The following is a 21,947-nucleotide window of genomic DNA, read 5'->3' as shown; positions in this document are numbered from 1 at the left end:
ATGTGCAGTTCGATCCAACTTGAGAGATAGGATAGTTTAAATAATTTTAATTACGATAAATGACAACCCGGGCGGAGCGTGCAGCTAGTATACTATATATATACATGTACGTCCGTCCGGTGTAAGCAATAACTGATATGCAAGGGGTCAATCGGAACACAATATTGTAAATGTGGGTTGGTATGATTAAGTAATTGTCTCTTAACTTATTTATTCACTTTTTTATTTTATTAAAATACAGAAAACGAAGTCTCTTTTTCTTAGTAACGATTAACTCTTAAAAACTATTTAATTGTTGTATTTTTATTTCGTCAAAAATACGACAATTTTCTTACAATATTTCCATCATTCACTGTATTATACAGTTAAGTACGTATAAGGAACATCTGGTATAAATAATACCAAGACAGATTCAAAATTTGTAGAACGCAAAGACAATTAAATCAATTTTATTTTTGAAATTCGAACACTGCTACATTTTTTTTTCACCGAGCCACCGGTCTACATTTATCCACAGATAAATGAAACTTATTGACCTCTCATGCAATCTTAGCCTATTGTATCGTATGTTTTATTATCGATTTTCGCGCAAAACCGTTACATTCTTACCGCCCTCGTGATTTCTTGATCTCAGCTGTTGCAGATGCATCTCGCAATCAGCTGCCGTGGCACGCGCCGTTGTACCTTTGACCTACGTTTCTATTGTTACCGTCAAATACAATATTTCTTGCAAGAAATCAACGAAGATGGTCAGTCTTGCGACGGAGCGCGCGGCACGCGGTCGTGTTCCGGTGTTCCGTTTTTGAAATTTGCCAATTTACGCGTTCGAATTTTGAATTTTTGTGTTCGTGTTAAAATGTTCAGTTTGTTCGATTGTTGTTTTCAAGGAGTGCATGCAAGGTTTGTTTTTTTATATTGATATTAGTTAATATTATGCCTTATTTATAGTTGTTACTAGTATGATATATATACATATAGATTACTTCTATGATATATTGTTTTAAATATTTCTGCACTGTCTTGGAATATGATAAAATTGTGTTATGTTTATTTTTTTTTTTTTTTTGTAATCAATAGAAATCATTGACGATAAATCATTTTCTCTATTAATCAAACCGCTCTGTATCAAAATATATGTATGTGTTCCTGTACATAACATGTGATTTAATTTAAAAAAAAATAATTCAAAATTAATTGGTCGGATGTAACTTATAAATGTTAAAACTGTATTATGACGATTCAAAAGTGCTTCTATAAGAAGTCTAATTGAATGAATAAATGGTTGAGTTTGAGTTTGAGTTTGACCTATTTGCTGCTAGTTAAAGATAGCATGATAAATAAAACGAATTAATTTATTCTACATTTAATATTACTAATTTAGATAGATGTACATTTGTTACTCTACCACGGTTATCACTAAACAGATTTTGATGATACTCGACAGTTATGTAGCTTATGTATCAGAATCTATACTAATATTATAAAGCTAAAGAGTTTGTTTGAACGCACTAATCTCAAGAACTACTGGTTCGATTTGAAAAATTCTTTCAGTGTTAGATAGCCCATTTATTGATGAAGGCTATAGGCTATATATAGGCGGACTGCTATTAATACATAAGCTACAGAAATCCTCGAACCGCCAGTCCGCGAGCGAAACCGCGCGGCACAAATAGTTTCCCATTATCTAACCCCAATCATAATTCGCTCAATACACCCCCACACCTAAATACACGCACCCACACCTTCATAGCACGTGCTGAGTTCGATCACATTTTTTTTCATCATCAGGTGGGCGAAGCCACGTGCCAACAATAGTGTACTAAATAGAAAAGTATTCTATTCAATTGAGTTTTTTTTTTGTAAAAGTGTTTGGATGAGATTTTTTTGATATTAAAACGGATTTTAAATGCGATTTATTCATTATATTAGGAGGGAGATTCAGTCTCCCCGTGACCACGCTCGCTGTAAAGTGTTCGAAACGTCGGGTTAATAATATAATGAATAAATCGCGTTTAAAATCCGTTAAGTGTTTAATTTCTAAATGTATAATACTCGCGTAAAATTAAACACAAGAAAATACTGGATGAGATTTCTTTCGTCATACTAGCTGCGCCCCGCGGTTTCACCCACGTAAGTCCGTATCCCGTAGGAATATCGGGATAAAAAGTTGCCTATACGTCATTCCAGTTGTCCAGCTGTCTACGTACCAAATTTCATCGCAATCGGTATAAAATTACTTGTTTTTTGTGTCTACCCTCCGTTCTTACAAGTGATTATTAAACAGTGCTCATTATTGTAATTAATTTTAAACCGACTTGAAAAAAAGTAAGTTACTATGAGTATTAGTGTGTTTGCTACCTCATAACTTGTAACCGGCTGAACCGATTTTGATGATCCTTTGTGTATTGAAAAACCTATCATGTCTCATTACAATATAATTTAGTTCTGACTGTCTTATTATCTTACTTCTTACTTACTATTATAAATGCGAAAGTTTGTAAGGATTTGTGTGCGTTTATTGCTCCTTCACGCAGAAACTACTGAACCGATTGCAATGAAATTTGGTACGTAGACGGCTGGACAACTGGAATAACATATAGGCAACTTTTTATCCCGTTATTCCTATGGGATACGGACTTACGCGGGTAAAACCGCGGGGCGCAGCTAGTTCATAATAATATATTTATATATTCCATGTATATTGATTTATAACTAAAAATAATACAATAACATACATATAAAACATCCACCACCAACTTCCCAGTACGTAAAATGATCCCGTATTTATAGATAAAGAAAAAATGTCGACAGATTATAAAATTAACGGACTTTCTCATAGATGATATTTGTAGAATGTTTATAAACTAGTTTGTATATAAACTTCACTAGCTTTTCGCCCTGGCGTCGCCCGTGGTACCTCTGTTGTACCTATGTAGCCTATGTCACTCAATGAAGGTACAGCTTTCCAATGGTGAAAGAATTTTCGAAATTGATCCAGTGGTTTTTGCGTGATACCGATACGAACATACAAAAATGCAAACGTTTCTTTGTAATATCAGTGTGGATGACGCAATACCATAAATCGATTAATGAATTATTCTAATTTGAATCGATCGTATGGATAAAAATAACGAAAATAAAATTATAAATCAATAAGTTATTTATTGTCAGTTAGTTTAGTATAATATGAGACTTTTAAGTATTTTGTTATCGCAGCAGAAATGCTAAACTGGTTTTCATATATCTCTTCATAAAGACAGATTAGACTATGATACTATGTACACCATTTCCTTTTCCTTACCCTTCCGTTCTTTCCATCAATCCTTTCCTTATCATGTACTCCTTAAAAGAGGACAGCGCATTCGCAGAAGCACTATCTCTGCTCTGTCAACGGGCGGTGGTGATCGCTTACCATCAAGCGAACCACCAGCTCAGTTGCTCGACATGACACAAAAAAAGCTTACAAAACGTTTGAACGTTTATTCTAAAAACATTCCAAATTCCATTCCAAATTCAAAACATCGAGAAATCGATAACCCGCCAAATCGAGCCGAATCAGCACAGATAACGGTAAAATCCACCCCAAATTATAAACATAACGCCAGTATCGATGTAACCGTTACTGCACGAAGGGTGCTGCAGCAACCGCTTTCCCCATTTCATTACTCGGTATTGTGTTAACCGTTTTTTCAACAATCACGGAACAATGTTGACGCGCGGGGAAGACGTTAGACGTATACGTCACTCGCATAGATTATACAAACTTTTTTTTTAATGTCAAGATGGCAAGGGAACTTTTTTTTTTGGAATACCTGTCACATTCATGTATCATTGCTGTTCGGATTCGATGAAACTTTAAAAAAAATGTAAAAAAAAAAAAACAATTAGATTAGTATATAAAACTAATTATCAAATTTATGTTCCTTGCTTAGATGAATGAATTAATAGAATCCTTTTTTATTTAACCCATTAAATTAATGTTTCCCAAACTTTATCGTACAACATACAGGATACATTTTAAAACTGATCGACACTGTTTTTAATGGAACAATTACAACTTCGCGTTCCAAATTTTACCACGGCTATAAATATCAGAAAAATCGAAGGCAGGAAACTCCTGTGTCCTTGGTGTAACCTTGTGGTTCGCTTGTGGTTTTTGTCATATCGCATCGGTTGACACATGCGAAGAATTCGGTTCGATTTCCGCCAGGAATAACGGTTTTCTATTAATACATTTCTAAATCTGTCTTAGCAAGAAGTGCGGCCTATTAAACAAAATCTGTCAAACGATATTTTTTTGATTCTGTTTTTAAAAAATGTACGATTGCATTTTTTTTAATTCTGAAAAGTATTTTTGTTTAAAATGGATTGTGATTATTTTTTCCAAATTTGAAATTCCAATGATTGGCGCCAAATAACCGTTCAGAAACTCACACTGCATAAAAAGCGCATTACTTGGATAACATAATAGATATAAGGGACCCTTTTTTTTGCTAAACATTATCTTAAACTTATCCAAATTATGATAACTTGTCCGTCTATAAAGTGAAATGGTCTTTTGCGATATATCGATAACAAAATATATGGAAGTGCAAGCTTTTAGCTGAATTACGAGTGACATGAACGGATAATTTTTATTGGCTTTCTTTTAGCCCTGTTTCTCTTTATTGTAGACTTAACTGCGAAACTTATCGTGAAACGTAAAGGCGAAGCAATATAATTCCATTAAATGCAATTTCGTACTCTTTTTAACCCGTGGCGGGTTTTTTTTGTAAAGTACACTATTATGCTTGCTTTTAATTTGTCCCTTTTGTGAACTGGTATATAAGAAATGTATTATCGCTGAACCGTTACAACCGGGACCCTTGTCAGTGATAAGAAATGCACTCATTGTAAGGGTAGACTTCAAAGGGACGAGACAAGTTCTGAAATGTAAGAAAATTGAAGTACGTTAAACATTAATAAAAAAAAACAATCTCACTGTTTTATTAACTTCGACCCTTTTATGTTGTTCGGAAATGTACATGTCATTTTGGCGCCTAGTTGAACGTTTTAAGCGGAAAAAGACATAAATATTGGAAATGTAGAGGAAAAGGCTAGTAAAATGTCAATAAAAATTTAACGGTGATACATTTTACATCCGTTACAAATCGGTTATAGTGCTGTTTTATTCATGATCTTCGGTGGCGGGCCCCGTCTTTTTAATATGTTGAATATTGATTGCCCAACTGATTTCTTCGAGGGATGCATCTTCCCATTCAAAACGTTGAATAATTGAATATTAAATAGATCTATAAAAACCGTTTACCATACGAGATTTATAGGTCACCAAATTGTTGTAATATGCATAATTTCATTAGCGCGTTTCCGAACGCGTATTAAAATGTCAATGTCAATGCCAGTATCGAAGCGCGCGAATCTACCATCTGATTCATTCATGATTATCATCTACCTGCTTCGACGATGCTATTTCTATTACAGTTTTGTGTTAAACGTGTTATAATTTCGTTTTGTAGTTAGCGCTGCGAGCTGTTCTCATAACCTTTTCGGCAAACGTCTAAGATGTGTCGTGTGAAGGCCTAAGGGTGTGAAACCAGTTTTGTGTTCGAATCGATGTTCGATGTTTAAAAGTTCATTGTTAACTTATTTAGGGTCTGATATTGTCAAGAGACAGGCCGTGGGATCAGTTATTAGTTAGGGGTGTGATTGGACAACCCTTTAAGACAAGGTTACATAAAAAATTGGGTGAGAAACCTCGACATATTGCCGGCAGTTTTCATCGATTTTTTATACGTTATTGTATACGTCTTTTGAACTCGATTAGCTTTCGAAATTTGCAATATAGACATATTTTCCCATTTTCTTGGTATATATATTTTTAAGATATAATATGTTTGCTGTTATATATATATATATATATATATATATATATATATATATGTATTTCTTACATATCTTCCACCAAATTTAAGTATCATTATATTATACTAAAATTGATTAAAAATTATAACTGGTTGTGTGACAATCTTTAAGTCTTAGATTTACATCTCAATCTAGATTTAATTAATTACTATAAAACATGTTTTACTTATGCTTTATTCATATTAAATTGAAATTCCTTGTTACAGGCTCATCACAGAAAACTTCAGAATAAATTCCGGTAACAATGCAAAAAAACGGAAGCAAGAGGAGGCACATTCACACAACTACAAAATAAAAGTGCGACCGCACTCTATAGACTTCAACAAACAAAGCTCTCCACTAACCCCACAACGGAGAGTGCTCGGTGAGATACAGAACTCGCCAATTGCACGGAAAGTCTTCAACGACATACAGAATTCGCCAATAGCACAACGGAAGTCATTCGAACTTCAAAACTCGCCTATCGCACAACGAAAAGTGTTTAATGACATTAGTTCACCGTCACAACGTCGTGTGCTGGGCGAAATACAAAATTCGCCATTCACTGGCACCACACCAACCAGATTGGATAAATCCCCATTCACACATACAGTATATTCACCAAAACTAACCCCCTTATATTTGAAAGAGTCACCACTCTACAAAAATTCACCAACAATGGAACGATTGAGATCTCCACTAATAGAGGCACGGGAACGGAAACGGAATAAAATTTCTAGAATTTTCGAGGATCGGAATAAATTTCGGGCGAACAAGGAGAATGAGAGATTCAATATTGAGGAGGAGACGCAGGATTGTATGTTTGGACAGTTCGAAACAAAGAATGATTGGTCCGAATCCAAGGTAATTTAATAAAATGAGCTCTTTTAAACTTTAGTTAAACATTAAATGGAATATTTTGAGAAGGACATGTAATCAATGAAAACCTATCAAAAATTCTAAGACAATAGTCACCTTTGTTTATTTTTGATGTATCTACATCAATCATAATGTTATCTTAATTCATTATTTAAAAAAATCATTCTTTCTATCTCTTATACTACTAATCACTTCTATTGACTGACAATATATAACCTATTTCTAAAACTTCTAAAATTGTAAAGTATACAACAGATGGCTAAAAGCTTTTTTGTCTAAGTTCTTATCAAAAAAGCATTATCCAACTTAAGTTATAACTAAAGTATTAAAAAAATTTCCATCCATTGAGTCTCAATGCCCCAAACTAATAATCATTTAACTCTTCCAGCTGGACTTTACGAACCTCCAAACGAAGGCAGATGAATCAGACATATACGTGCCAGAGAAAGCACTCCCCGTGGACACGGACTTCGAGACCCTCCACGATCTAGAAGAGGAATTCGACGCTCAGAACTTTGACGAATGCAAATACGAAATCATATCAACAGATAGTCCGAATATCATATCCACGGGACGATCAAACACAAGGAAAATCAACGCTGGCAGCTTTATATTTGGTGCTCCATTGTCAGACAGTGAAACGTCCACATCGTTCAACAAACCGACTACATCCAGAGCTCTGAATTTCAAGAGCGAACGGACGAAATCCACGCGCGTGCTTAACTTCGATGAGGACTTCGAATTCACGTCCCCGAAGAAAACTTTATCAGTGAAGAAAAGCTTGAAGTTCTCGGAGAGTCCGAAATTCGAGAAGTCCAATAGCATTACCTCCGTGTCCAGCTCGATATCGAAGCGTTTGACGTCCGAATCTGTTGAAAGTGGTTTCATATCGGAATTCGAAGAGCCCTTCCTGGACATAGAAGAGATATCCAGCTCGCCCAAGATATCCAACTTCAGTGATCTCCTATCGGGACAGATTAAGGATAGCTTCACGGAGAAGTTGAAAGTGCACAGGAGCTTGAGTTTCGATCCGAGGGAGAATAATAAGAGAGTGAGTGAGGAAGAGAGTGGGAGCAGTAAGAGGTTGAAAGCGGAGCATTGTGCAAGGCCAGTGTTGCAAAGAGCCTTCTCGGAGAATAATGCCTCTATCATGTCTGCTTTGGCGAGGTGTAAGTAAATTTTTAACTAACTTTATACCCATGACTTTCCATTTATGTAATACTAGCTGTTAGCCGTGGCGTCACTCGAGTGCTACCCGGGAAAAAGATAGCCTATTTGCTAATCTAGACTATAATCTATCTCTGTACTAAATTTCATACAGACACGATTAGCTGTTTTCGCGTGAAAGAGTAACAAACATCCATACATCCAGATGGAAGAAAAACAGATGTTTTTCTGTATTGTTTACTTATACAATAAAGAATAAATAAATAAAAAGGAAACATTTGTGTTTCTTAATTGCTTAATCTAAAAAAATTTACATCCATCCTAAAAGAGAACCATATATCTTCCAGCGGCCTGCGAGCCAGATCTCATTGGTGACTTCTCCCTGCCGTTTGCGTTGCCCCTCACGACTGGAGACCATGTGGACCTGAAGTCCATATCCTGTGACACCCTCGCTGCCCTCATCCGTGGGGAGTATACGGACACTGTACATGACTATCAGGTGCGTTAACATTTTATATATGTATACTAGCGGTCCGCCCCGGCTTCGCCCATGGTACATATATAGCCTAAACCCTTCCTCAATAAAAGGGGTTCCAGACAACCAGACGTACAGAGAGGAATTAGATGGAGTAGAGAGATAATAAATGATAAATTGAACAACTCAGTCATTATTTGTCCTAATATACAAGATGTTTCTAAAATCAACCCCAAAAAAGAGAGGGCTCTTTTCATATACAGGGTGATCCCAAAACTAATGTCTCTTCTACTCCAGGTGATAGACTGCCGGTATCCATACGAGTATGAAGGTGGCCACATACTTGGTGCCAAGAACCTATACACCAGCGAGCAGATCCTGCAGCTGATGGAGGCTGTGCCGCAGAGGGACGGCAGCAAGCGGAGCATCCTGGTGTTCCACTGTGAGTTCTCGCTCGAGCGGGGGCCTAAATTGTGAGTATATGACACTTAACTACTATAATATGTTAATGTTATATTTTATTATAAAAAAAAGTTAAAAACAAAAGACATATCAAATAGGAAATTCATATTTACTTGTTTGTTTAAATTTAACTTGATTTAAATAATAACACCTTCATTGTTTTTTACTAGAGCTTTTTTAATTTTCTTTTTACCCGAGCGGAGCTGGGAAGTGCACCTAGTACTATAGTTTTTTTACTAGAGCCTTTAAGTTATTTCTTTATCATTCAACAACATTATCAAAAGCAGTGGTGGCTCAGTGGTGAGAACCTCGGACTTAAAATCGACAAGTCGGGGTTCGAGACCGGGCGAGCGTGCAGGAAATAAATTGATTTTTCAATTTATCCGCACATGTGGATAACATCACCACTGCTCGAAACGGTGAAGGAAAACATCGTGAAGAAACCGGCATGTCCGAGAATCAAAAGTTCTATGACATGTGACATCTGCCAACCCGCACTTGGCCAGCGTGCTGGATTATGACCTGAACCCGCATAGGAGGCCTGCGTCCCAGCAGTGGGAACATGTATGGGCTGATGATGATGATTATCATTCAACAATAAATTCGCTCGTTCGCAGATCGCGCTTCCTCCGCTCAACCGACCGCGCAAGGAACAAGGACAAGTACCCGTCGCTGCACTACCCGGAGGTGTACCTGCTGCACGCCGGATATCGCGCGTTCTTCACCCGCCACCCGCAGCTGTGCTCGCCCGCCGGGTACACCGCCATGCTGGATCCGAAGCACCGCCAGCAGTTGCGGCAGCATAGGGCACCGAAGCGGAAGACCTTTCGGTCTTTCCAGTAGACCGTGTTCGGGAGGGGCGTGTTGAGTAGACCGTGACGGGCGGAGTTGTGTGGTGCGGTTCGAGCGTCGGTCTTTTGAGTAGACCGTTCGGGGGAGTGGTCTTTCGATCTCTTGTGGGTGTAGAGTTTTGAATGGACTGGGTTATGAGACGTATATAGAGAATTGTAACGGTCTTTTGAGTAGACCGTGCGGTGGCGATGAATGTTAAGGTGTGATGAGTATGATGTGGTGGTCTTTTTGTTAATAGACCATTGTGCTTGACCATAAAATGTATTGTGTAGTAGACGCAATAGGCTAATGGTCTATTATCTATTTGCATTTAAGTAGACCATTAAATACTAAAGAACTGAAAGACGAGCCATTGTGATAACGGTCTTTTGAGACAGACAATGTGTTAAAAGACCGATTTATAGACTGTTTGAACTTACGTGAAAAGACCAAAAGAATAGAGCAAAGAAGAAGTGGAGACATATATTACGCGAGTATTACTGTAAAAAAAAACACGATTTAAAACGTGTTTTATTTAATATTTAATTAGTTACTATATTTCATTATCATATATTAAGAATCAAAACTTTGAATGTTGAATAAAACACGATTTAAATCCGTAACATTCGATTTAAAATTGTTTTTAGTCAAACTTTTAACTGCATGAATTTTTATACCAATTTGGTTAAGGTGCTAAATTCGAAAAGACTTGGTCTATTGAGGCCGCATGAGACGGTCTACTCGAATTCAGTAGACCGTCGGACAGGTGCTACGCGTAAACCGTTTCTACTCGTAATAAGACTTGACGTTAAGCGACGATTTCTATCCGAGAATCGTATCTACATGCTCAGCAAATATTGATAAACTGAGTAATACGAGAGAGATATTTTATAGAGATCGTGAAAAAATATGAGACTAAAGTTTAATTATTGACTTAACAAGTGGACCTAAAGAACTGACATATTTGGCATTTTTAATTATTTACCGACAAAAAACACCTAACGCCATCAAAAAGTTCTGAAAGTCCATAGATAAAGGTCAATCATTAAAAATATATAAAAAGAAATATTGTACATATAAAAAGCTAGAATTATACAGACATTCATGTCTTAATAGATATAATTGCATAGTCTACTAAAAAGACTGGCGCGGTCTTTTTAAAAGACTAAAATGCAACATGATGTACATAAAACGCCATACTATTTTAGAAAAATACCCACCTCTAGGTTAAGGAAACTGCAATATATTTAAAAAACAAATTATTTTTATACTTGGTACATAATCATGGTAGAAAATTTAAATAACAACCAATAAGATTAAAAAAAAAAGTTTATAATTGCTACGCTTGCCAAATCCCCACAGATAAAAAAATACACACACAACACAGATAAATATAAAAAATAAAAATTTAGAAAATAACTATCATGGTATAAAATTTTTATTTGTAAGTTCTTTTAAATATTTTTAATTCAAAATTACTAAATAGGATTATATAACCAAGTAATCGGCTGCCATGAGAAACCCAAAAATATATAAATAATTAAATCTAGGATAAATTAACATAATGATTCCTCCTACATCAATTCCTATACCTTCTATTTTTAAAAGTCCTTTCCCAATAAAAAAAAAACATTTTCTAACTAAACACTCCCAAAAAAAAAAACAATTTTTTCCTTCAATGTCATAGAAAATTTAATCGATTTCCAATCGTGATCCTAAACATTTTTTACAAGCTATCATTAAATTCATAATTTTTTATAGGATAAAAATTAAACTTCTAAAACGAATGATTTAACGCTTTGTCATCGAAATGGTCAAAAATGCTTGTCCACAAAAAATTGTGCCATAAAACTTAATATAAATATGTTTAAATAATAATTAAAAAGAAATAACTGTAATGAAGCATTGCTTGCATCCCATATCTTAACCCCTGTCACAAACTCCCTAGACTACTCTACAAATTTCGTTCAAAAATGCTCTAAAAATACATTTAAAATGAAAATTGTATGTCGCCATCTGGGTGACACGGCAATATTTTTACGCTTGTACCATAAAAATATATTTTATTAGATGTTTTTATATTAATATTTTGGATGTATGATTAAACCTTTTTAAAATTCATTAAAGCAGATGTATCTAACTATGATGAAGAATAAACACTTATTTTTCGTAAATCTACAAGACTGTTTTTACGATTATTAAATTTAGTTATATTTCGATTTTTTTAATCATACCTCCAAAGTAATTTAGATGTACCCTCTTTAATTACGCTTACTAGTGATAATTGTACATAACCCGACACATGTGGTGTGCCGAATGATAATATTTAAGGTTTAAATAGATAAAATTATGAAATAACGTCAAAACTGACATTTAAGCAAAACTGCGTTATGTACTGTAATAGAATTTATATTAAGATGAAACTATTTTCAAATTCAGAACTATTTTCGCGGCAAAAACCAAAGATGACAGCATATGATGTTTTTTTTTTTAACAGCAAAAAGGGCATTTGCTGTCATTTTAAAAATTTGCCGCGAAAGTGGCAATGGAAATTTCTGGAATCTGTGAAGTCATTTTAATTTGATTCGGAATAACGGCCATTTTTCTCCAAAGCAATGTTTCGGAATTGAAAATTAAGTAATATATTATCTGTAGTTATTATATTTGATAGATTTTAATTGTGTATAGATTAATTTGAAATAAATTATGGAAAAATTATTTTTGCATGTTTTATTTACAACCAAACAAGAGATTTACGTTAAAATTATCTTAAATGATATACTATATGTTTAGTGACATACTGATCTCATGCAATGAATGACGATTTTTTTAGTCATTAACACAATAAAAGTTATTCCTTCACTGTTCTTCTAAATAAATAATACATTAAGTAAATTTAAATATACTGATTAAATAACATGTCATATTTAATTTGAATAGATTTAACAACACTTATAAATATTTTTTTAGTATGTGTGAACAGACAACTTAGTTATTTAATATTTCTAATCCCTAAAATTATTTCTTAAAAATACATAACGGATAAATGTTGGCATAGACTTAGCAGATTAAGTTAAGATACTGACAACATTAAAAAAAAAATGGTTGCCTGTAAAGTCGGTTTTACGGGCGAAGATTTTACGTGACAACGTCTTTTTTTCCAACGCCAAGAACGCTCGAGAAAGACAGAGACAGAGACACAATCACGCGCCGATTCAATGCGCCTAATTCTAGTGCTGCGCGCGCGGCGGACCGATCATAGTTCGGTGGCTCATCGTAACGTTACCGGGCGTTACACTTTTTCATGAGTGACTCCGAGCCGCAACCTAATTTAAGACGTTGTCACGTCAATAAATAGTTTAGAACATACAATATCAGGTAACATTGGGATCAATCACGAATCGGGACATTACGTATATTGAAATGTTCATAAATTACTTAATTTTTAAAACGAAACTGTTTAATATTCACTTAACTTATAAAGGACTTAGGGAAGTGTAGTTATTTTCACACGCATAAACATTCATTTAATTTATTTTAACTATAGCATAGACTACCAAAATAATATAAAGACCAGTTGTGAGTACACAACATTTGGGAAACTTTACATAGATGTATACCGAATAAGAGTCATGTTTGTATGAATTTTATATTTTTAATTAAATACTTAAAATTTAAACTTAAAATATAGAGACGTTTACTTTCTTTTGCGTAGTATACATTACCCCGACTTCGCCTGTGGTACATATAACATATATATCCTCTCTCAATAAATGGGCTGCCTAACACGGAAAGGGTTCTTTTAATCGGACCAGTAGTTACTAAGATTATCGCGTTCAATCAAACAAACAAACTCTTCTGTTTTACAATACTTATAAGTATAGATTTTTTATTATCCATGGAGAAACAATGCATTTTAAGACTCGTTTTGAGCTAGATCCTTTTCCTGACTCTCGTCTGGATTTTCCAAAATTTTCTTATCATCTTCGAGCGACGACTTTGACAGCTGCCGTAGAATCTTTTCGAATATTTTTGGCGCGCTTTTCGTGTTCGGCAACGAAATGTCAGTTTGCGTCGGCACCGACTCCCATCTCTTTTCCTCCTTCACCTCCAGCGGTAGCACTGTCTCTTTCAAATTCAGAGACATCGATTTCTTCTTTATCTCCTTTTCTGGGTCGGCTTCTATGTTCACTTCTTCGACTTTTTTCTCGACGACCGTTTCTTTAGACTGTCTTTCTATAGCTTTTGTGAGAACGTTGCCTAGTATGTGTGCGCATTTTATGATGTTTTGGGTCTCACGCGGCGTTAGGTGGAGTCCTTCGTTTCTTATGATGTTGTTTATGTTATTTATATTCTCGGGTGAACGTTGGACACCTTCGCTTAGGAATTCTAAAAAAAATGTGTTTTGTTTATCAATGCTGTTTATATTATATTGGTTATTTTTATAGAATAAGAACAACTAAAATAGATTAATAAAACTATACAACAGGAGGTACCGCCAGTAAGTACCTATATAGTAATCTGTGGTAACGCGCGCAAGCTAAATTCAGAGTTTTTATTTACAGTTTACACTTTAGTCTCCCCTGAATAGAAAATGTACTATTATATTGTATGTGTGTATTCGAATATAAGTGTAAAACAGAAAAACTACCAAACAGACTAAACATAGTAGAAATACCTACCAAAATCTCCCATCTCGATATCTTCTGTGCGATACGGCGTGGGGCATTGATCGTAGTATCGACTGACTGGGACCCGCGCAAGGGAGTTGTTATAGTTAGCCCAGAACTGGCCCCACTCGCCCGCTTCTGGTTTCGAGTCTTGCCATGTGCTAACACAGCAGCTGAAATATATAGTAGCATTTTTAGATAAATATGATCTTGTGCCCGCTTCTAAATCTTAAATATTACAGATTATAATGTAGGATAGAATTAGTAGGATAAGTTATATTAATGTTAGTATACTTATAAATCGATTTTATGATATATTTTTGTGTCTGGCAATAGCAGGAAGGCTAGAGAGTGACATATGCTATTTTTAATTGGGAAAACATGTAATGGAATGTAAAAATGGTGGGGAAACATGTAATTTCTATGGGAATTCCTTTTGATTACACTGGCGGAAACCAGGTAAATTTTTTATTAATCCTGATATTTCGAATACAAAATCTTAGGTTACAGTGATTTGAGATGACACAGTAAATAACATTTTAATAAGAACAGATAATATAATACTATGACTGTACTAGACGTTCGGCCTGGCTCCGCCCGGGAATGAAGATTCATGTTTTATCCAAAGGGATTTTAGTCAGGATAAAAAGTATCCTATCTCTTAAGTCAGGTCATGCCATGTCTGTACACCAAATTTCATCAAAATCCGTTCAGTAGTTTCACCACGATTGACGGACAAACATCCAAACAAACAAACTTTCACATTAGTGTGATTAATAAATAAGTTATATACTACGACCATACCTGTCCTGCAAGTCCTGACTCCTGGAAGACATCAGTGTGTCCGGGGCGAAGCCCTGCGCGCTGTCGCCAGAAGATGGCGCTGAGGTTGGCGAGCCGGAGGACAACTCTAGCTCTGTACTGACTGCGTGCCTGGTGCCATAGTTTAGTTTTATATTTAATGCAAACATATCGCACTTATGTAAAATGCTATGAATTTACTTTTTCCAAACGACCGTCGGTTACGTCGTGCGAATTGATGTAAGCCCCGCGGAGCTCAACTCTTATTATTGTATATTTTTACATAAAAATAATATAACCTAACGCATTATAGCGAATGACCATTTCACATTGATAGAATATGTTAAAAGTAGTGTGCAAAATTGCATGTGTATGTTACCATACGCCGGGTTAATAAGACAATGAATAAATCGCGTTTAAAATCCGTTGAAAACTTTTTAATTTCTAAATTTCATGGTTGTAATCTAACATAGCTTAATATGTTATTGATAAAAATTATTAGAGAATTGATTGCGCCTTGTGCCATCTAGTGGATATATTCTTGAGAATATTATTGTCTGTGTTCACACTAATCTTTTAAAACCTGTCTGTATGTTGCGCTTTCACCGCTCAATCGCTGTATAAATTTATGTGAAAATATCTTATTATAATATTATCGCACTCGTTATAATTTATGTATATAAACTAATCTAATTAAACTATTTGGCCCCGCCACGCCCCGCCACGTAGCCGCGTGTGAATCCGCGGCACAGCTGGCACTATAATAATAACCACTTACCTATATGGGCTGGGGCTCGAAGACTTGAAACTGTCTCGACTCAAAGAAGAGCTGTCTTTACTGGCGCGCGATTCCACGGATCTGGTTTTCTCTGCCAGCACGTGGTGCATGAGACGTCTGTGGACCTTCTTCGGTGTAGATGTTGCGAACTGTTTGTTGATTCCGTATTTTGAGTTTGTATCTTCAAAATCTGATACCTAAAATAATTAAGTGTTTATGAGTTTTGAAGAACAGTTTATAGTTTATTTTAGTGTATACTTATTTGTTATATTTGTTTTTGAAGTGAAAACTTCTTTAGGCGCGTTGAGCGTTTTGGTAGAGGGTAAAATCCTCGGTTCGCGTCACCGACATGCTGATGATAATTTTTGACGTGACAACGTCTTAAATTAGGTTGCGGCTCGGAGTCACTCATGAAAAAGTGTAACGCCCGGTAACGTTACGATGAGTCACCGAACTATGATCGGTCCGCCGCGCGCGCAGCACTAGAGAATTAGGCGCATTGAATCGGTGCGTGCTTGTGTCTCTGTCTCTGTCTTTTTAGTAAACAAAATATATTTTCTATAGTTAAAATTTGTGCAATTCTTATTTTCATTCAATTCCTTGTTCCTATTGTGCAATTTAATAATATTCATATCAATAAATGTTCTACCGAGAAAAAGACGTTGTCACGTAAAATCTTCGCCCGTATAACCTTTACAGGCAAACCATTTTTTCAACCACTTTGTATTTATATTTTGTTCATGATTTGTTTAACTCATCATATGTAACTAATAAATAAAACATTAAAAATTTCATATAATTTTAGCATATAGTTTTAATTACTCTCAACTTAATAGTTCCGTTTTCACTTCTATCGCCAGTCGCACGACTGCTACTGTTTTTTTTTTAATAATGTAATGAGTTTCAGTGTGGGAGTCGAGCACGCTTCGATAAGAATTGTGCCAGCTCGTACCGGGGAAGTAACACACAGAAAATTGGCGTGAAATAATAGCATTGCGTTTCGTAGGGTGAGTGGACTGTGGAGGAGCAAGAGGCTCAGTTTCTTTTCCCCACCCTTCCCAGTCCATTCCTTCTATCCAGTTAATAATTCTTTCTCTTTCCCTTACCACTTAAAAGCGGGCAGCGCATTCGCGAAGGTCTGAGCCTCTGCGAATTATGATGCTTGTGTGATCGCTTTTCATCAGGTGAACCATCATCATTACACGTATTATAATTTGTATAAAGTATTCAAAAACGTTAGAGTAAAAAATGATTCAATTATAAAATATATAACAGCGCCATCTAGTAGTTATTGTATTGAACTATTATAAATTGGGCACTATAACGCGCTTAGAATTCAATTTAAATTAGTATTTCATCGTTGTGTGATAAAGATGGCGCTTAAACAAATTGTGCAATAGTTTTCTATCATTATTAAAAAGACGATCGACAATTAAAATGAGATAGCTTATTTAGCTTGCTCAATTTTGTTTCTTTTTTTGTAGATTTTCATCCCAGGCCTTATATTCCTATATTATCCTACTCCTACTGTATATACATCTTACTATCCTACTTCTTACTTCCTACTTCCTTCCTACTAATATTATAAATGCTTTTAAAGAAAGTTTGTAAGGATGTGTGTGTGTTTGTTGCTCTATCAGGCAAAATACTGAACCGGTTGTAATGAAATTTGTTACGTAGACAGCTGGACAACTGGAATAACATATAGGCAACTTTTTATCCCGATATTCCTACGGGATACGGATTTACGCAGGTGAAACCGCGGGACGCAGCTAGTAAAACATAAATCAATTCTCACTTGCGACAATTCCAAAGACAATTCATCATCTATAGATGCGTCGCGACTTCTTGAAGCTTGAGAAGCCAGCCGTTTCGGTGAGTCCAGCAATCTCTTCGTTTTTATTAACGAGTCGACTGACTGACGTCGCTGGCACGTTCCTGGTAGTGAGCTGGCTCTGTCACTTCTATAACAATAAAAAATAATTACTTAAAGTTTTGTATTAGCTAATTTAAAAAAGAAATAACTGCTATAATCACATATAACACAATACTATAGGTTAAATTGTTGTTTTTAATAAGGAACTGAATCGCTTTCAGGTTTCAAAACAGATACAAGCATTCAATTATAAAAGCATCAAGCAATTGCAATCTGCTTTTTTGTAATCGATTGCAAAACGAACTATTATAAAAATTATTATGAATAACGCGCTATCTAGTGTATTTATTTCGTTCGTTTTAGTTTACTTCTAATAGTTATATACGTAATAATAGATGGCGTTATCTTAAATATTGTCATAATTTAAAATACCAGATAAAAATTATAGTCAAAATCTCCTTGTTATTAAATATGAGAAACTCAAAAACACGCTTTAATAATAGCAGTAATAATTAGGATAATAAGATAAATTTATAAAATTATCGTTTTGTCACCGATATTGTGATAACTGTATAAAGTTTGAATTAAATCTGTCCGTTTGAAGTGGGTCAAAATCGAGTTTAAAGGAGTCAGTTACATACACACATACAGGTGAAGCTAATAAAACCGTTTTAAAAAGACTAAAACATTCTTTCATTGCATTACAATGTCCAAAATGTATGAATATTTAAAATTAAACAAAAATTGTCATTTTTCTAGTTAAACAGTCTTCCAATGTTTTATGCTGTATTGTATAATGGGTTCCCATTAAAGGTGATGTTATACAGCCAATAAGGACCTTATTTCTTCTTCGATCAAAATTAATGTTTCTTTGATAAATTTTTCAGTATAAATATATCCTACTTCCTACTATCCTACTATTCCTATCCTACTAATATTATAAATGCGAAAGTTTGTAAGGATGTGTGTGTGTGTGTAAAACTACAGAACCGATTGCAACTCGACAACTGGAATAACATATAGACAACTTTTTATCCCGATAAGCCTACGGGAAACAGACTTACGCGGGTGAAACCACTTTTACACTTTTAAACTTTGATGTATCTATCTATCTATGCATCGATCTCTAATTTTTTTTAATGTAGATTATAAGCGAGAAATGGACTCGTAGTTTGAATTACGGCTAAAGACTTAAGAGGTAGTATGATTGCCGATAGTAGAATGGTAACGTGTAAGGATGGTCGAACAGTAGCATAGACGAATGACGTAGTTTGTTTTTTGTTATTAGAGACAGGCAGACGTTTGACCGCAGTCCCACCTGATGTGAAGCGGAGACGCGGTCTATGGTCAGTCACGTCACGTCAGGAATCGGACGATGATACTCGGTACTTCTATCATCATCAGCCCATATATGTTCCCACTTCTGGGACATAGGCCTCCTGTGATTGTTCACGCCATAATCTGCGACGCTGGCCAAGTGCGGGTTGGGAGATATCAGATGTTTGTCCTCACGATGTTTTCCTTCACTGTTTAAGCAGTGGTGATGTTATCCACATGTGCAGATAAATCGAAAAATCAATTTATTTCCTGCACGCTCACCCGTTCTCGAACCCCGACTTATCGATACTTCTATATTATTTCAAATAATTATTATGATTAATAACAGTTCAATGGCATCTAAGTAGATTCATATAAACAATAAATATTATTATAAAAACAAAAAGACCCGACTTTTTACTTTATAATTTAATTGCAATTATATTTTTACGGTGTTTCGTTTGTTAGGCTGAGAAACAATAAAAACACATTTATTAGCGAGCGCCATTTTTATATCAATATTTATCACATTCTGATGATCACAACGACACCTCCTATATCAAAATTCCAGGTTTTGGCTGCAGGGTGTGCCAAGAAAATTAATATAGTCACATACATCAACGCTGGTACTAAAATTTAAAACCACCATACTACACACATACACACAACACATACAAAAAATCCCCTCCTGGAGGCAAATTTTATCAAGCGACACTACTATTCTACCATGCCATTTCATCATTATTAAAAAGGAATGGTAATTTATATTATTATGAGGGAATCTCAAAATGGTAGAATAGTAATATAGTAGAATACAAATAGTAGAAAAATAAATAGTAATATAGTAGAATACAAATAGTAGAAAAATAAATAATAATATAGTAGAATACAAATAGTAGAAAAATAAAATAATAATATAGTACAATACAAATAGTAGAAAAATAAATAGTAATATAGTAGAATACAAATAGTAGAAAAATAAATAGTAAAATAGTAAAATAGAAATAGTAGAAAAATAAATAGTAATATAGTAGAATGGTAGAATCACACTTACTTCTTCAATATTTGCTTGCCAGTAACAACAAAGTCGAACGTCTTTTGCGTTTTCTTCGGCGTGCTGTGGCTGGATGTTGGCGGATTTGTCTTTTTGTCTGTCACACTGTTACGCCGGGACAGGCTGGCCGAATTTCGACGCGAGCTTGGGCGACTGTCTTCTTCGTTTTTATGCATTTTTTTGGTTAAAAGCGAGTTGTTTATTAGTTAAATGTTCATGTTGGTGCTTTTAATTATTTGTTTATTTTTCTAAAGATAGAGCTGTTTGTTTGCTTCGTTTAAATAATTTTTATGTTTTTACGAAGGAAACCTTTAATTTTAAATTATTTATAGTATTTTATTGTAGATTATATCAAACGTTAGATGATGATAGGCGAAAATGAATCGTACATTTTATGAACCAAACTTGTGCCAATCACATTTCAAAACGGCTGAACATATATTGATGCAATACTTGCTGTCATTTGAGCAAACTAATGAATTATTCTATTGCTACGAAACAGCTAAACAGTTTTCAATTGAACTTTGTCGGTTACATAATTAGCAGCCGTTCGGGAGGCGGTGTGGGCCAGACTGCGCACTGGATCGGTAACCCATATCACGCTTGGTTGGAGCTGGTGTGTGCTGCGTGATGAGCTGAGCGGTAGCGGGAGCGGTAGCGGAAGCGGAAGCGGTTTGGGATATATTAAGACTAGATATCGCCATGGAATTAGTATTTTCTTGTGTTTGGTTTCACGCGAGTATTATACATTTAGAAATTAAAAACTTTTCAACGGATTTTAAACTCGATTTATTCATTATATTATTAAACCGACGTTTCGAACACTTTACAGCGAGCGTGGTCACGGGGAGACTGTCTCCCGAAACGTCGGGTTAATAATATAATGAATAAATCACCATGGAATTAAGTTGCTTAAGAGTATATAACTCTATAATCAATATATCCTATGTTTTTTCGGGTCTCAAACAATTTTTGTACCAATTTTCATCTAAATGGGTCAGTCAGTTTAGGAGATAAATAGACGGACAGAGTTATTTGCGCATTTAAAATATAAGTAGGCCATCTAGACTTCGATTAAATTTGTATGATATTAAAGGCACGTTAAATTGTAAAAAAAAAACTTTTTAATTTAACACCTTTATTCTTCACCTGTATGTTTGTATGTTACCAACTCGTATAGGCTCGATTTTGACCCACTTTGATTTATTTCTTTGATTATCACTTTTCAAGGGTCGATGACAATACAATAATTTTATGAGAAATTAATTTATTATCCTAATTATTATTGGTTTGCAATCTTAGAATTTACGATTGAGTGAGCCGATATTAATTTTATTTATTTACTAAATGCGCCCCGCGGTCACCCGGGCAAGTCCGTATCCCGTAGGAATATCGGGATAAAAAGTTGTCTACATGTTAATCTAATTGTTCAACTATTTACGTACCAAATTTCATTGCAATTGGTTGAGTAGATTTTGTGTGAAAGAGCAACAAACACACACATAACCTTACAAACTTTCGCATTTATAATATTAGTAGGATAGGATACGATAGGACTCCTACACTCCGCCTGGTCCAAATTAAATTCAGACACTTTAATTACTCTTTAGTTGTCGTTAAAAATAATTATTCACATTTCTTCTCTTCACATTTTTTAATCGCTTATTCTCATGTGTAAATCAAATCGCTTCAGCGATTCGCTCCGCTGATACGTAAGCACATCCTTAGCAAGATGT

At 35.0% G+C, this 21,947-nt stretch overlaps 2 protein-coding genes across 3 annotated transcripts in view; one reads left to right on the top strand and one right to left on the bottom strand.

Moving 5' to 3' along the window:
* The window catches only part of LOC119838509 (M-phase inducer phosphatase-like), a 34,225-nt gene extending 21,807 nt beyond the window's left edge, over positions 1 to 12,418 (top strand). Inside the window, exons 1-6 of one of the 2 annotated variants that reach the window (XM_038364472.1) lie at positions 793 to 900; positions 6,129 to 6,765; positions 7,169 to 7,949; positions 8,295 to 8,446; positions 8,720 to 8,895; positions 9,502 to 12,418. In XM_038364472.1, coding sequence (XP_038220400.1) covers positions 857 to 900; positions 6,129 to 6,765; positions 7,169 to 7,949; positions 8,295 to 8,446; positions 8,720 to 8,895; positions 9,502 to 9,727 — 2,016 coding nt within the window. In that variant the 5' untranslated portion in view covers positions 793 to 856 and the 3' untranslated portion in view covers positions 9,728 to 12,418. Of the gene's footprint in view, positions 1 to 792; positions 901 to 6,128; positions 6,766 to 7,168; positions 7,950 to 8,294; positions 8,447 to 8,719; positions 8,896 to 9,501 lie in introns of those variants that run through there. The other variant, XM_038364471.1, reaches the window with a different exon arrangement.
* Positions 12,419 to 13,070: 652 nt separating this feature from the next.
* On the bottom strand, positions 13,071 to 20,781 carry LOC119838600. The gene is made up of 6 exons (XM_038364590.1): positions 20,212 to 20,781; positions 17,763 to 17,928; positions 15,965 to 16,161; positions 15,190 to 15,318; positions 14,398 to 14,558; positions 13,071 to 14,104 (listed from the first exon to the last, which is right to left on the bottom strand). Exons 1-6 carry the CDS (start codon positions 20,385 to 20,387, stop codon positions 13,632 to 13,634), a joined length of 1,302 nt encoding a protein of 433 aa, XP_038220518.1. The 5' UTR covers positions 20,388 to 20,781; the 3' UTR covers positions 13,071 to 13,631.
* Positions 20,782 to 21,947: the final 1,166 nt, after the last annotated feature.

The sequence above is a fragment of the Zerene cesonia genome, unplaced genomic scaffold, assembly GCF_012273895.1.
Source record: "Zerene cesonia ecotype Mississippi unplaced genomic scaffold, Zerene_cesonia_1.1 Zces_u003, whole genome shotgun sequence".
Lineage (NCBI taxonomy): Eukaryota > Metazoa > Arthropoda > Insecta > Lepidoptera > Pieridae > Zerene > Zerene cesonia.
Note: the sequence above shows the minus strand (reverse complement) of the source record. Positions and strands in the feature narration are given on the sequence as shown.